The sequence below is a fragment of the Anastrepha ludens genome, chromosome 3, assembly GCF_028408465.1.
Source record: "Anastrepha ludens isolate Willacy chromosome 3, idAnaLude1.1, whole genome shotgun sequence".
NCBI lineage: Eukaryota > Metazoa > Arthropoda > Insecta > Diptera > Tephritidae > Anastrepha > Anastrepha ludens.
Window position 1 is genome coordinate 10,707,734 of NC_071499.1, and position 16,901 is coordinate 10,724,634.

At 38.9% G+C, this 16,901-nt stretch overlaps 1 protein-coding gene across 1 annotated transcript; it reads left to right on the top strand.

The window, feature by feature from the left end:
* Positions 1 to 4,434: 4,434 nt before the first annotated feature.
* On the top strand, positions 4,435 to 4,895 carry LOC128856261 (uncharacterized). Its single transcript, XM_054091555.1, has 2 exons — positions 4,435 to 4,588; positions 4,665 to 4,895. The coding sequence occupies exons 1-2, from the start codon at positions 4,519 to 4,521 to the stop codon at positions 4,853 to 4,855; spliced, it is 261 nt and encodes an 86-aa protein (XP_053947530.1). The 5' UTR covers positions 4,435 to 4,518; the 3' UTR covers positions 4,856 to 4,895.
* The last annotated feature ends 12,006 nt before the right edge of the window (positions 4,896 to 16,901 follow it).

Genomic DNA, 16,901 nt, shown 5'->3' on the forward strand with positions numbered 1-16,901 from the left:
CTTTTCGTCAGCAAGATTCTTGCTTTATGTAGACGATGTTAAGATTTCTTCGACGATTATTAGCTCCCTGGACTTTGAATTGATGCAAAAAAATTTAGATACTTTCAGCAACTGGTGTATCAATAATCGTCTATCGCTCAACAGAAATAAGTGCTTCCAAATTACCTTTTCCAAGCGTGCCACTGTTATTGACACCTCTTATCACATTTCGAGAACACCCCTGTCACGTGTAAATGAAATTAAAGACTTGGGTGCAATATTTGATTCGAAGCTTACTTCTACTAGTCATGTAAATTTAATTATTGCCAAATCTTACGCCATGCTTGCTTTTGTTATTCGTCATAGCTCCGATTTCTCCGACCCTTATACGGTGAAGCTTTTGTATACGGTGTTTGTTCAATCCAAACTGGAGTATGCATCTTTCATTTGGTCTCCGTATTATTCGTGCCATGCTGCTAGAATTGAACGAATCCAGAAAGTATTCTTACATTTCGCGTGGCGTTATTTACGCTTTTCGGATCCTCTTCCTACATATGAAATGCGATGCTTATTGATCGACTTAAAGTCATTGAAAAGCAGGAGAATAATCCTATCTTTATCTTTCATTTTCGACTTAATCGGTGAGGCTGTTGACTGTCCCATGCTTCTTGAGAGGATTTTTTTTATTACCCCGGCCAGAGCTCTGCGTAGGTCGAAGTTCTTCTATGCTCCCTTTATGCTCAGAATGCTCCTATTTCTATTTTTCTAGAACTTAAATTGAGATTAATAAAATCTCTAAATTTGTTGAGATAGATTTTTCAAAAGATCACCTATTAAAATCTTTGAATGTTTATTATAAATAGTTTAATTGTACCTTCTTTTTTTTCATTGCCTGTTAACCTTAAAATATGTCCACTTAGTCAATAACACTGCGTTACAAAAACGAACTTTTTTTCTGTCCTATGAACCAATTATACTTTTTCCGAAAGAGGAGAGAAAAAAAAATACACGTGTATCGGCGATTTTCATGTACACGTCAGAATTTTTTTTTATGCATAAAATATAGAGCTCGTAGTCCGCCTGTGTGAAAAACTTTGGATCAATTTTTAACCCTTCTTCCGTGATTCAATCGCGCTGAATTTCTGCAGGCAGACTCGTGGATATGTTTTTATTATGTAAAATTAAAAAAAAAATTGTATCAATTCTCAGATTTTTTTGAATTTTAAAAAAAAAAAAAAAAAAATGTTTTCTAAATTTTCGGCATAACTTGAAGGGACTCCAAATTTTTAAACAACTTATTAACCTTTAATTTATTGTTTCATACAACACACTCTGTGCCGTTTGTGTGTTTGTTACAGTTCCGGGAGTTCCGATCATCTGACAGTTGCGCTACTAGGAGACGTATACTTTGACAATTGTTTTAAGTTCTGCTGCGCGAAAACGTCTTTCTGTGTATTTCATCTTACGCAAAATGCAGTGCCCGACTCGAAATAACTTTTGTTGCGTTTGTGGCCTATTCGCACCAAGTAAAAATTTTAAAAATATTACGAAAACAGTGGTTAATTCGTTTCAGAAAATATTCAAGACTGCTTATGTTCCTGACTTGTGGTATACTCCGGAAGTCGTGTGCGACTATTGCTATAGAAATTTATGCAAGTTTACTGATGGAAGGTCAACAATACTCTGTACCAACAATTTGGCTACCACGTACGGAGCACTGCAGTGAACTGTGCTACTTTTAGGTAATTTTTACTCAAACTAAAGGGTACCAATACTTTCGGGGCAACAAAATTCGCTGCGCTAATGTAGAATCGGTTATTCCAGCGGTTCTGTACTCACCAGAAGAACGTATAGCGGCTTCAATGGAGATTTTTGATGATGTTCCCGAATTAAGGGATGGAGTACCAACAGTAGCACCAACAATGCTATCACCATTTCTTGCATCGAATGCGAGATGCGGGGAACCAGAAGTATCGGAATTTGTACCAACATCCAGTGGGTTTTATATCTCTATTGTAATGAGGAGTGAAATACCTTTCTTTTGATACCCACATCGGCATATCTCATGCAATTTTATTTTTTTAATTTCGAACAGGTGGCAACACCTAGGTGAAAAGTGTAGAAATGTGATATCTGTGTGCCCAATTTCATTCAAATCCGTTAAGCTAATCCTGAGATCGTGTGGCTATACCACACACGAGCATACAAGAATTGCTCGTTTAAAGTTATAAAATACAAAAACAAAAAAATTGTGACGTGTACATGAAAATCGCCGATACACGTGTATTTTTATGTTTTATCCCCTTTCCGAAAAAGTATTTGGTGCGTAGGACAGAATGTGTGTAACGCGGTGTAAGAATCTAAATGGTGGTTAAATTTTAAAGACCGATGTTGAATGTAAACCATACCTAAACGTCCAGATTTTTCTATATTTCATTTGACATTTTCCAATTTCAGACTAACTCAATTTGATTCATGGAAAGATACATAATCGAGCAAAGCGTTAAAGTTATTCAGGCTTATTATGAAAACGGGCGTTCAAATCAAAATGCATATCACGCACCTCGTGATTCAGTGATGAGGCACATTTTCACCTCAGTGGATTCGTCAATAAGCAGAATTGCCGCATTTGGGCGAATGAAAATCCAAGAGTGATTGCCGAAAAACCAATGCACCCACAAAGAGTGACCGTTTGGGGCGGTTTATACGCCGTATTTTTTCCAAAATGGGGCCGGTCAGGCAGTTACTGTGAATAGTGTTCGCTATGGTGAGATGATAACGAACTTTTTATGGCCCGAATTGGAAGGTATGGATGTGGACGATATGTGGTTTCAACAGGACGGCGCCACTTGTCTCACAGCTAACGAAACAATGGGTCTTTTGCGCGAAAAATTTGATGGGCGAATAATCTCACGCCGCGACGATGTCAATTGGCCGCCAAGATCATGTGATTCGACGCCGTCGGACTTCTTTATTTGGGGTTATTTGAAAGAAAAGGTGTACGTCGATAAGCCAGCAACAATTCAAGACCTAAAGGATGAGATAATTCGGCACATTAACAGCATAGAACCTCAATTAAGCCTCAGCGTCATCGAAAATTTGGACCATCGGATGGAGGTGTGCCACCGAGACCGCGGCAGCCATTTGGCCAATATTTTGTTCTATACGTAATTGAGCCATACCAGTATTATCACAATAAAGAGAAATGACAATAGTTTCCTAAAAAAATTGTATTTTATTCAAAATCAACACCAGCCCTGCAAACTTAACACCCTTTTTTATATTCATTGGTTTAATTAATAAATAAATAAATAAATAACAATGATAAGTATTGAAGTTTTGAGCGCTTACATTGCAATTTCATTTAAAAGTTCACAATCTTTTATTTCTGTTCTCTTACTTTTCCAACAGCCTGTATAAAAGTAATTACATAATAAATCAATTGTGAGTTAACCAATTGTGCAAACATCATGTGAAGTCGAACAGTTGATTAAACCTTTTTTTTTTTGGTTCTTGTTTTTTTTTTTTATTTGTAATTTTATGTTAAGATTGAATTTGTTGTGCTATTGTTGGCCCATGCAATAATAAGTGCAGGCAAAAGAAAGAGTTGGCAGCGGAAACGTAAGATTTAAAAAATATATAAAGCCTTGAAGAACCAAAAAAATGGCAACTATAAAAGGAATTCTTCATTACTGGTAGGAGCAGTACCCGAAAAAGCAGAAAACATGCGTCCAATGAGTTTGATTTTAATTGTTTTTGCTGTGCTTATATTTTTTGCCAATACAGAAGGTATTTCATTATTTAAAAATTTTATTTAAAATAACAAACCTGTTATTTAATTAAATTAAATAATTTTTTTTATTTATTTCAATACTTTTATGAATTTAAAATTTTTGTTTTTGTTTTCAGCACGAAAGCCTGTTTGCCGCTGGGAGCGACGCGCTGTTAAGGTGGGGGACAAAGTTTGCGAACGCCATTGTCGAAGGAGAATTCGCGGATCACCGGTTAGCTGTTACACATCCAAGTCGGCGAGCGAAGTGACGACGTGTTCCTTGGATTGCTGCCGCAGATACAATGGCTGCATTAAGGTATAGGGCCACGAGTTGTGGGTATTGATTGTTTTTGTAGCCTTACACTGCTGTAGGAAGGGGAAAACACTGGAAATATTGTAATTAATGTAAAGCTAAACCATACCTTTAAAATTTTAAATGAAAGTAAGGAAATATGAACAATAAATATTAAAAAAAAAAATTTTAATAAAAGTAAAAAATATGAGCAATAAATGTTTTTAAAAGGTTTTAAATGAAAGTAAAGAAATATGAATAATAAATGGTTTTAAAATTAAAAAAAAAAATAATTAAAAAAAAGAAAAAAATGAACAATAAAATTTTTGTTTCTACATCATTGCGTGACAATAAATCCACATACATATCTGCATTTCTCATTCGATCAATTTCCACTTTTCCATATAAAAATCAGCGAAGTGGCTTCAGTGTCAGCTAGTCGCTTCAAGGCATACGCCGCATACTTACCGCCAATATGTGGAAAATGTCGAAATATTTTCTCATTGCCGTAATTTTAGCCATATTCTACGTCGCTGGCATTCAAGGTAACTTCTTTCATACCTACATAAAAACGCATTAATTAAGAGAATAATTTATAAATTTCCTCCATTTATTTTTTAGCGCAAACACCAAATTGCACACCTAGAATTGTCTCGCTACGCCGAGGCCAACGCGTTTGCCAAAGGAATTGTCCACCGAGAGTGCCTCCATATCTTTGCGTAACAGCTACTAAAGACATTCGTATACCCGTCTGTCCATCTGGTTGCTGTCGAGCTGGTAATATATGCGTCCCTATTAAAAGGCCAGGATAATTTTTATGATAATGAAAAATGATTTTGAATATTCCAAATAATAAAGCATTTTGCTAACAATAAAAATTTTAAGTTATTTTCTTAAACAAACTGAGTAATGGGGCTTTCCATGCATTTGGCTCGCACGCGCCCATCTTGGTCTAGCTGCATTTGTGGTGGATGGGGTGAGAATACTTAAGTAGACTTGAAATTTATTCAGGGAGTACTACACGATTTAGCAACGCGTTGCAATTGATCAAATTTATTGTGAAAACCTGTGTTCGGTTTGCCAAATATTTGGGAAGAAAATCTTTTTAAGTGGCTTCTTAAAAAAAAACAAAAGTTACTGGATTTAAGTTATGTTAGGTTATGGTGGTTTTTGCTCTGTACGACCAACTCACGTAGACCTTACACGCTCGTTGTGATACCATTGTGCGACACGGGAATCTCATTTATTTTTCTTCGTGAAACCAGTTTTTGGCTCGAGGGTTAGTGCCATCCCCTTGCCGGACAGTTCCGTAAGTGAGTTGAAAAGTACTGGGTTTTCCAATAAGAGGTGTTCTACCCGTAAAAGTTCAATGGGTTCGTTGCTTGTGTGGCACGTAGCGCCGTTTTGTTGAAAATAAACGTTGTCCAGATCAAGACCATCCAATTTCGGACATAAAAATCGTTAATCATCTCTCGATAGCGCAATCCATTCGCCGTAACTGTTGCTCCAACTTCATTTTCGAAAAAGTAATGTCCAATGACTCCGCCGGACCATAAACCGCACCAAACAGTCACGCATTGAGGATAGAGAGGCTTTTCAATAATAACTCTTGGATTTTCTGAGCCTCAGATCCGACAATTTTATTTGTTGTCGAAGCAACCGAGGTGGAAATGGGCCTCATCACTCAAGATGATTTTTCGATGGAATTCCGGATCATTTTCATGCATTTCAACGATCCAATCAGCAAAGACACTACGTTGTTGATGATTGGCCGGCTTGAGTTTTTGTGTTAACTGGACTTTATAAGCCTTAAGACCTAAATCTTTATGCAAAATACGGTGTAATGTCGTTTGTCACATCATTAACTTGTCCCAACAGCTCGAATTTTTTCAGCAATTTCTGTATTGCGGTCCGACAAGGTGCTTCACGATGACCCAAAAACCTTCGAGTTTTACGAACCGTCTCTGCCAAATTTTCACCACTTGTATAGTAAATTTTAATAATTTTAATGCGTTGTTTAAGCGCGAATCGTTCCATTTTTATTAATGAAGTAGTTTCTACTTGTCAAATATCAAAAAATGACAGCTTCAAAAGTGACATCCACCGAAATAGCGGGCTATTGAAAATAGCACCTGTTTTTGGAAAACCCTTTATCTACCAAGAAAACCTACTCTGATTTTAGCTATGACAGGATAATTACAAAGGAAGTGCTCAACTGTTTCTTCCTTATCCTCATATTTGCCGGCCAAATAGCCAATGACCGGTTATACCAGCCACGATCTTCGAGATAGCCTCTCTTAAAAAATTAAACTGTTCCTTTGTATTTTTCTTATTTATTCACGTCCCCAGTGGCATAGCTTTTCCGCATGTGCCTTCATCTCTCCATGGCCTATTGGCCTCTTGGATAATTTTATTTCTGATTATCAGTTTGCCCTATTGGCCTCTTGGATAATGTTGTTTTTGATTATCAGTTTGCTCGTGGCCGTAGGGATTCCAATGGTACTTCTATCACTAAGTAGTTGAAGAGTAGTACCTTTCCTTGGTAGTTCATTGGCCCCGAAACCCAAATAAGGCTAACCTTGAATATGATACGAATATCATTTAGGGCTGCCCGGCATTGCTGTGCAACCTTTGATCTTAGTATAGCCGCATTCATTGATTTAATGCCCGCCTGACTATCCGAGAATATATTTGTAGTAGTTTTTGTTACGTCATGCATATTTAGCTCCGTAGCCACTTATTTTAAAGCTAGATCTTCTGTCTGACAGTCGCTGCCGTAGTCTAGTAGTCAAACGGATAGTTCCAGTTCTCATTCCTTCGAAAATAATCCATAGCCAAGCCTATTGTTTAGCCTGGAACCATTTGTATAGGAATTTAAATCCCCCCTTTTTCATGGCCTTGATGTCTATGACTCTGACTCTATGCTCGTCTTGAAGAGTCTGTTGGAGGTGACCTAGGAATAGAGCAGTCTACTATATTTCTTGTGTGTGACTATTCAGAGTGTGCAAAATAGGGACGTGGCCAAACCACCGGTATTTCCATAGCGCCATACTTTTAAGTCTAGGCGCCGAGGCGATGGCCACGTGTTTCTCTAACAGATTTAGAGCAGCCAAGTTGATTAGCACTTCCAGCGCTTTGTTTGCGGTAGTAGAGATATATAAGAAAACTGTCCTTTGGACCTTACTCATGATTTTAGCGTAACTCGCCTTTTGAACAGATGGCCACCATACAGGTATTCCTTATTTTATATTAAAATTGACATAACTATAGAAGTATAGAGCCAATGTGTAATTATTCATACCTACTGAGTTTTTCCAAGTGTATAATGCAACGTTGGGATCTCTTACACTTTCCCCAATATTTGGTGTTTCCTATCCAATATGAGTCCTAAATACATGGCATTCTCCCTCAAAGGCATCTCCACATCCTTAAAAACTAGGGAAGAGATTATAGGAAACCTATGATTCTTTTCTAAGAGAATTAGTTCAGGTTTGCCGCGTTTATACAGAGATCCCTCCTCCCCGTCTAGCTTTTAAGTATGGTCACGATATAGCGCAGAAATTACTGGATTTGGATCAAAGAAAATCACCGAGGGATCTATCAGATGCCTCTACATTCCGAAAAAGTCAATGTTTAAAGTGGATTCTGTCTCAGTTTGCTTCCTTCTCCTATATATAAATGCGCGCGGGGAGCTGCGTCCGGTACCGAACTATGATAACTAGCTTTTTGTGGCTAAGGAAATAGACCTCACAAACATGTGATCTCAAAAGATGCTCGCCTGGAGATATTAATATTCTTTCCGATAGCGAAGCTATGATTAAGGCCCTAACGACGCCATAGTACAGATCCAAATTAGTCAACTCTTGTAAGGAGGAGATCCAATATCTGGGTTGTGCAGGTGACATGTCCCTGAACTGGGTTCCGGACATAGGAAGATAGGGGAAATGGAGTTGCTGATGAGATTCCCAATTCAGTTCCTTGAATTGGTCTCAGAGACCTACTACCCAGTCATTGGCATCCCCCTGACTGTTGCTAAAGGGGAATTCTACAAGTTATTTCTCAGAAAAATACAGAAAAGATGGTGCCCCTTTTCTTCATGTGCTATTTCGAAAACCCTTTGGGCGTAATGTAATAGGCCCTCGCTAACGGCCCGGGCAGGAGGACGTCCAAGGTTAACCGGGCTTGACCAAGTCATAGCTGAGCTGAAGAAGTTCTGAGTTAGGAGTTGGAGGCCTATTGCTATGAATCGTGCAGAATCAAAGAGGATTGTGGCTGAAGCTAAAACTCATTCTGAAATGTAATCGCTTCTTGATAATGATGATTGGAAATTGGGGCTTGTTAACACGCTTGCGGAAGTATATGTACATTTTCTTGGTTCCTAGGTGGATCATGGGGCCTCAACAAACAAAATATAATTTGGTTTATTTCAAACTAGAAATTCCATGTATCTGTGCGAATTGTACGTTTTCTGTACTTCTGCATCTATCTGTCGCCTCCAGGTTTTGGCTGGTCTCCTGCGTTTGCGACTCACTTGGGGGTTCCAATCAAATGCAGCTCTTGTGATGTCGTTTAGGGCTTTACGTAGTGTATGGCCGAACTACTTCCATTTGCGGCGTCGCACTTTAAGGAGAATAAGACTGAACAAATATTACTGGCGAAATATGCGGGATGTGTAGTGAGCAAGAAGTAAAGGAAAAATTCTTCCGTTTATATCCTGCACCAAAAAAAGATGCGACTGACGTACGTGGGGACTTCTGAATGTGAGTATGGAGATGCCACCTAAAAAAGTATAGCTGAAAATATTGCTGCTAATCCCGAAAGGTGTTGATATTTAAAATGAGGTCCACTCAATCTGGTTTCACAAAATGTGTACGTATGGTTTCAAACCAGCCAGACTAACCTAACCGAACTTATATTCAAATTTGGGAATTGAAAATTTGTATTACAGTTGGCAAGACGACCTTCGGCAGACTTCGTTGGCTAGATCATGTCATCTGAATGTCTGAAAAAATTCGATGCGGTACAAGCTGGTGGTAGCAGAGGAAGAGAAAGGCCTCCTCTGCGTTAGAAAGTTCAGGTGAAGAAGGATTTGGCTTCACTTGGTGTGTCCAACAGGCGCCGGTTAGCACGAGAAAAGTATGACTGGCGCGATATGTTAAACTCGGACAAAATCGCGTAAGCGGTTATAGCACCAATCAAGAAGCTTTTCTTCTTCTTGCCTCTCATCTGGTGTCAAAAGCGAATAAAGCATCTTACTTTATCTGTTTAAACATATTTTTATAAGTAAATATGTCTTTTGTATACACACAAAAACATTCTTAGTGGAAGATAAAGTTCATGAACCAGGAACAAAATTTAAAGAAAAGTTAGTAAGAGGAGTTATAAAATATTAAAAAAATATTATATATCAAAAAGATTACAAAAAATTATGGAACAATGTTGCAATAAAGCAAGAGTATTGTTCGAAGAATAAATAAGTAAATAAATATATTTATTTATAGTTAAGCATTTGCATTCCAACAAAGAATCCATAATCAATAACTGCTGTCGATGCTCTACCTGGGCTTTTATTGCTTAGATCGCAGCCGTCTCTTCTTCTGCCGTAGACCACAAAAAACAAACCTTAACTCAAATCGATTACCATCTCTTCTCAAATTCATATACTTACTGAGGGATTTTCCCTTGTGAAGTTCTCAAACAATGTACCTCCATTTTTAGAACATTATTTCTTAAATAAATTTTATTTAATTTTTACCACTTTTTTCATCGAATGACAATTTTTTTAATTGTTTATTTATTCAGGAATATTACGCATTTCTTGAAAATATTCACTTTTCATACTATCCCCGCCTAAGAACGATGCAGCCTGTAGCTGAAAGACAACAACCTTCCGGACATGATCGTATTTGCATAGCCCGAACAGCGGTGAAGCATTTATTTCCTCGGGGTGGACAATGGGGTATGCAGTAACGAGTACCAGGTCGCAAAAAAGCCAATTTATGTCGGGAACATTTTTGGGGTTGACCTAAATATAGAAAAATTCATAAAGGACGGTTATGTCTAGAACTTCAGTTGTAAAGTATTAAGATTTTCCTTACCTTGAATCAGAGCAACACCCAGCACTAATAGAACTACAATGGCGTAAAAGAACTTCATCATGTTCTCTATTATTATAACAGGTTTGGTTGACTTGAAAGCTGATTTTGAACTGAATTACTGGTCTGTAGGCTCTTCGTGTATAAATTTATTTATTTTATGGTAGTGATATAGCGCGGGAATATAAATGTGAATGAATTTTTTTATTCTTTTACGCGGAAAACAAATTTTACGAGGAAGGTGGAAACCACCAGAAGAGCTATAGTATAAGCATTATAAAATGTAGCATTGATCCCACTGCTGTAAAAATTCTTAGAGAGAAAGTTATGCGTCTGCATATAAAGTCCCAAAAGAAGTTATTAAGTGTCACAAACTGGCACTTCTCGGGGTTGATATCAATCAGTCTGATTCTTTGTTTCTTTGTTTGCCTGAAATCGCCCGCAAGTGGCTGAAACTATAAATTTTGTGCTTGTTTTGTCGGTTCTTGGGAAGTTGAGAGCCATTTTGAGGGAGTAATTTGTGTTTCTCCCAAGCTCGAAATAAAAATTACCTGCCCAGATAAAAGTACCAGACGAGTTTGTGAACTGTTACATATAAAAAGAAGCGGAACTAAAAATAGCAATAAAAAACAAGAAATAATTTTGAAATGAAATTCGGACTAGAAATGAGGTTTTTTGTGCGTTCCAGTACCTCTCCGCTTTTTACGCTTTACTGAGAGGCCATTTCGATTTTACGAAAACCTTTGTTTGCAACTTGGCCGTAAACGAAAAGAATAGTCCTAATTCGGACCATCTGCACATTGAGTTTGATATTGATCATTATTCTATCAGGATTACGAGTCCCGACTGTCCGATCAGAGGTGCCAAGTATTTAAATGAACTCAGAACGCTTCCGTTTTACTATAAAGAAACGTGAAAATAGGTCAGCGTATCCAAGTCCGTCAAAGCACGAACTTGAAGCTGAGGCCGAGTAGCTCACATATTGGTACAGCTTTTAAAAAAGGCAGACTAACACAAGGTTTTTGTTTTTTCAAAATTAGCTTTATTCATCAGCGTATTTTGCACCAAGAACAACGTAATCTTTTCAGCGCCGCTCTAACATTTCAATACCCCTTTTGTAGAACGATTTATTTTTTGCTTCAAAATAGGCCTCAATTTCGACGATAAACTCTTCATTCGAGCGAATTTTTTTACTGGCAATAATTTTTTTTTTGATCTGCGAACAGCCAGTAGTTACTGGGAGCCAAATCTGGTGAATACGGTGGATTTAGGAGTAATTCAAAGTTCAATTCATGTAGTTTTGCCATTGTTTTGATTGACTTGTGACACGGTGCGTTGTTTTGATGAAACAAAATTTTTTTTTTTGCCATATGCGGAAGTTTCTTTGCAATTTCGGCCTTCAAACGCTCCATGTTATATTCCCTGTTGATGGTATTTCCCTTCTCATGATAGTCTATGGATACATATTACACAACGCACATCCGAAAATACTGAGGCCATAACCTTTCCAGCCGATTGTTGTTCTTTCGGGTGCTTTGGACGAGGTTCACCAGTTGCTGTCTACTCAGATGACGATCGTTTTGATTCCGGAGTGAAGTTATGAATCCATGTTTCATCCATTGTCACATATGGATGCTCAAATTCTTGTTTATTATGTTTAAATATGGCCAAACACTGCTCAGAATCATCAACACGTTCTCATTTTTGGTCAACAGGGGGCAAACGCGCAATCCACTTTGAAAATAGTTTAGTCAAATGCTCGTGCGATATAAAGCCGACTCGTTCTTTTGATATCTTTAAGATGCTACTTAACTCACGCAACTTCACTTTTGGATCATTCAAAACGATTTTGTGAATTTTTGCGATGTGCATTATCGGTGCCTCTACAACCACGTTTGAAGCCAGCAAACCATCGTTGTATTGTTGTTTCTGATGGAGTGGAGTCCCCATAATACTTTTCAAGTCATTGCTTTGCTTGAATGGTGTTTTTTTCCTATCAAAAAGCAGCGTAGAATTAAAACACGAAAAACTTTTTGATTCTTTGTTTTCAAAATAATAAAAGTAGCGACTCTTAGCACAATAACTCACGAACTAATGAATGGAATATCATGAAATTTTAACAGGGTTAGTATTTTTTTAGGGTTAGTACTATCTAAAAAAGAGGTGAATGCAATAAAACTAGTGCCATCTATGTGTTAGGCCGGGACTTTCCACCCCATGTGTTAATATTACTTATGACAGGCTGGAAACAGTTCAATAAACCATAACCTTCGGTCGATTACAAGCCATGTCTGTTCACTCTATGCTCGTAAAATATAGGAGTAAAGAGATTCAAGAGAGCAATGTTAATCATTGTATTAGGATCAGTTGGGGGCTTCTTATTTGACTTACAAAATCTTTTCAATTTAGCTAAGGGTAGAATTGGAAAATTGTCCACCTTGATGGCTCTACGCAGTTCCTTCCCTATTTCGAGCAGTCTGTTTTTTGCGTTAATATTATTCCGATAATATTAAAAAAATACGAAACTTTCAGCTTAATTAGCTTTTTAAAAAGTTTCAACACAACTGATAAATAGATATATATTAAAAAATAAATCTAACTATTTAACTCTAAAACAAAAGTAAGGTAAGTAAGGACAGCAATCACAGTTTTCAACTCTTTCCGTAACAAAAATGACGCAGTATTTAATTTCTGCATCAGTCAGCTGATGGTCAGGCCCCCGTTTTCCGATCACAGCAACAGGTCGTGAGCCAGCAGCCTCCGCGCTATAGGATGGCCTAGCCACACCCTTGGATGTGCTCGGGTGAAGATCCAGCTCGCCATCCTCCACTGACGAAATTTTCGCCGGGCAGACAGCTGGGTTGGATTTGTTGTCGAGGCGGCGGTTAGACCGCGGCTCAGTAGAACCATCGCCCGCCACATTGACTGGCGCCGATATCACGCTCGTACCTTGGGGGGTCGTGGCGCGGATATCAGCATCAGCCTCAGGTTAGGGAGGTGTGCTGCTTTCAGCCACCGTCTTCCTGCATATCTTAAGCCAGGGCAACAATATACGTAGATATGTCAGTTTTGCTGGTATCGCACCCAGCACAGATGCATAAAAGTATCGCGAATTTTGTGTTTTTTCAAAAATTATTTATTTGTTCATTAATATCTATTTTGTCCCCTTCAAAGTAATCCCCATGAGATATTATGCACTAGTGCCAACGTTTTTTCCAATCTTCGAAGCACTTCCAAAAATTAATTTTTTTTATCTTACTAAGCTCGTCCTTCGATGCCGTCTTTATCTCGTCAATCGTAGCGTAGCGTCGTCCTTTCGTGGGCCTCTTCAGTTTCGGGAACAAGAAAAAGTCACAGGTGGCCTGATCTGGGGAATACGGTGGCTGTGGCATCATAAGTGTGTTATTTTTGGCCAAAAAGTCGCGCACAAGCAACGATGTGTGAGCAGGGGCGGGGGCGTTATCGTGATGCAAGAGCCAATTTTGGTTTTTAAATAAATGTGGGTGTTTCTGGCGTATTGCTTCGCGCAAATTGCGCATAGCTTACAGGATATATTCCTTATTGACCGTTTTACCCTGTGGCAAGAATTCATGACGTACAACGCCCCTGCAATCGAAGAAAACGTTAAGGAAAACTTTTACATTCGGCCGAACTTGGCGCGCTTTTTTCGGTCTTGGTTCGTGTGGCAGCTTCCATTGAGATAATTGAGCTTTGGTTTCAACGTCATAACCATAAACCTACGATTCGTCACCAGTTATGACCCTCTGGAGCAAATTTGGGTCGTCGCGGATCGCGGACAGAGTCCAATATATCATTAGCAATGTTCATGCGATGCTGCTTTTGGTCGAAATTGATCAGTTTTGGGGATTTTGCGGCGACCGGTTTCATGCCCAAATCATTGAAAAAAATCGAATGGCACGAGCCAATCGATATGTCTAAGTCCTCAGCAACTTCTCTAACGGTGATTCGACAATTGGTCACGACGTTTCACATCTTCTCGGCCTTCTGAGAACATTTTGTACCACCGATAAACGTTGCTTTGGTTCAAAGTAGCTTCTCCGTATGACACAGTCAACATTCGGAATGCAGCCGCGCACTTAATTTTGGTTTTCACACAAAATTTGACACAGGTTCTTTGATCCATCTTTTTGAATAGGTACAAATCGAAGACGAGCCGAAACAGGTGCAAGCAAAGCAGTTGTCAACAATTAACTGAACATACAAAACGGCCGAACTCGTCGGCATGAGTGAGAGACATGAGTAGCAACATATCGCCACAAAAAAATCGTAATTCGAATATACGTAACCGGAAAATTCAAAATTCGCGATACTTTTTGAACACACCTCGTACAGCTTACCCAAGATTTGAAGTCGGCCTAAGAGCTATAGTTTCAATTGTTTGGCTCTTGAAGAACTCGCCGAAGATCTGCATTTTGGGACACGAATTTTGTTCAGGCATGAGACCCATTTTTGGTTCAATGCCTACGTCAAAAACAAAATTGCCATATTTGGGCTAAAGAACAACCCGAAGGCATTCAAGAACAGCATTACATCTATTGAAAACAACCGTTTGGGGTGGCCTATGGGCTGGAGGAATCATCGGCCCATATTTCTTCAAAGACGAGGCTGGTGCCAATGTAACAGTGAATGGCGAACGCTATCGGCTATCGCACCTTCAGGAACGACTTTTTGATGCCGAAAAGTGAAGCCCTTGATCTCCGCAACATTTGGTTCCAACAAGACGGTGCTACTTGCCTAATAGCCCGTAAAACAATGGATTTACTGCGTCGTCGTATCGGTGAGCAACTTATCTCTTGTCTTGGACTACTGGATTGGCCACCAAGATCGTGTGATATTACACCTTTGGACTTTTATTTTTGAGGGTATGTAAAATCTAAATGCTTTGAGGGTCAACCAGCTTCGATTGAGGATTGGATGCCCAGATTACTAAAGTAATTCCCGAGATATTCACGGCCCAAGTCCTCCAGCAAGTCATCTAAAATTGGTGTTTACGGATGATCAAATTATGACGCAGTTGCGGCCAACATTTGAAAGGTTAGGCTAGGTTAGGTTAGGTTAGGTTAAATGGCTGCCCTAGCTTAGGGCACACTTGGACAAATATTGAAAATTCGTCCGTTATGATGCCATCAGGGAAGAGAAGAAAGAAGAAGGGAAGGAAGAAGGAGCCTTGGGATTAGAGACGATGATGACCATGCATTTACGATGACGCCGACGGTGGCTGATTTACGTTCGAGTTAGCCGCTTCAAGCTACTAATGAATTTCATCAGAGTTCTGATATTTAGACCCGCTATACACGCAGGCGAAGCGAAAAAATGAGAGCCCAGATGTCGAAATCTTTGCCAGACGAGAGCAGGGCAGCTGAGCAGAAGGTGTTGAGATGATTACACCTCGTCCTCAAGACAGCTTCTGCAGAACGGACTTAAGGCAATCCCAAGTCTCACCGCATGAACACCTAACGGACAATGTCCGGTAAGGATACCCACTAAATTCGAGAGCTGCTGCTTTGTTAGCCTTAGGAGTTCCCTCGAGCGTCCTCGATCTACCCGTGGCCAGAAGGATCTCGCGATTTTGCACGTTTGCGCACTAGCCCAGCGCACGCTGAGTTGACACGAGGCCCATCTTTCCAGGAGCAGACCACAGGTTCTAAAGGGAACCCCACTCCTCTTATTTCGCGACGAAACCGTCTCCAAAGTTCTCTGTCTATCCAGCTCATCAGCCCAGCAGTTTTCTTGTATGACGCTGTGACCGGGAGCCCAAGTGAGCCTGATGTCGAAGTATTCGGATGCAATCGAGAGAGAAGCCAGACATTCCACGACCAATCTCGAACGCACAAACAACGAGCCCAATTGTCGCTTGGCTATTGGATTAAATATTTACTTCCTTAACGGTAATTACCGAGGTAAGCAACAAAAGCCACTGCTTCGTTATTTCCGGATACCGGTTGGAAAACACTACAGTGGTCCGGAAACCTGAATTTAAGTGAAAGGGAATATCTTTAACAAATAAATGTCATGAATGGTTCTACAACAACAACAATAAAGATAACCCAATCAATTTGAATTTTCGTTATATATTTTCAATTAAAACTTCGATACCTCTAAATTGATCACCCTTTACTGCCAGGAAATAAAGCAGTGTTATTTTATCTGTTACTGTTCGTGTTTAAAGATATTCTTATAAGTAAATATGCATTGTGTATACACACAAAAGCATTCTTAGTGGAAGACAAAGTTCATGAACCAGGAACAGGATTTAAAGAAAAGTTAGTAAGAGGAATTATTAAATGAGTAAAGATTTATTAAAATTATGAAATAATGTTACAATAAAGCAAGAGTATTGTTCAAATAATAAATAAGTAAGCAAGTAAATAAAAAAACCAGACTTTGTAAAATTTGTTTTCCCCTAAAAAAAATGTATTCACATATATATTTCCGCGCTATATCACTACCGCCTTTCACCACATATATAAATTTAAGTACGGTGAGCCTACAGACCAGTAATTCAGTTCAAAATCAGCTTTCAAGTCAACCAAACCTGTTATAATAATAGAGAATATGACGAAGTTCTTTTACGCCATTGTCGTTCTATTAGTGCTGGGTGTTGCTCTGATCCAAGGTAAGGAAAATCTTAATAATCTATAACTGAAGTTCTAGACATAATCATCCTTCATGAATTTGGTTATATTTAGGTCAAGTCCAAAAATGTTCCCTACATAGAATGGTTTTATTGCGTCCTGGTAAT

What these genes read in the sequence shown, in the direction of transcription:
- LOC128856261 (XM_054091555.1), top strand. Translation starts at nt 4,519, where the DNA reads ATGTGGAAAATGTCGAAATATTTTCTCATTGCCGTAATTTTAGCCATA. An exon ending in CTACGTCGCTGGCATTCAAG is followed by an intron (nt 4,589 to 4,664) that starts GTAACTTCTTTC and finishes TTTATTTTTTAG; the next exon opens with CGCAAACACCAAATTGCACA.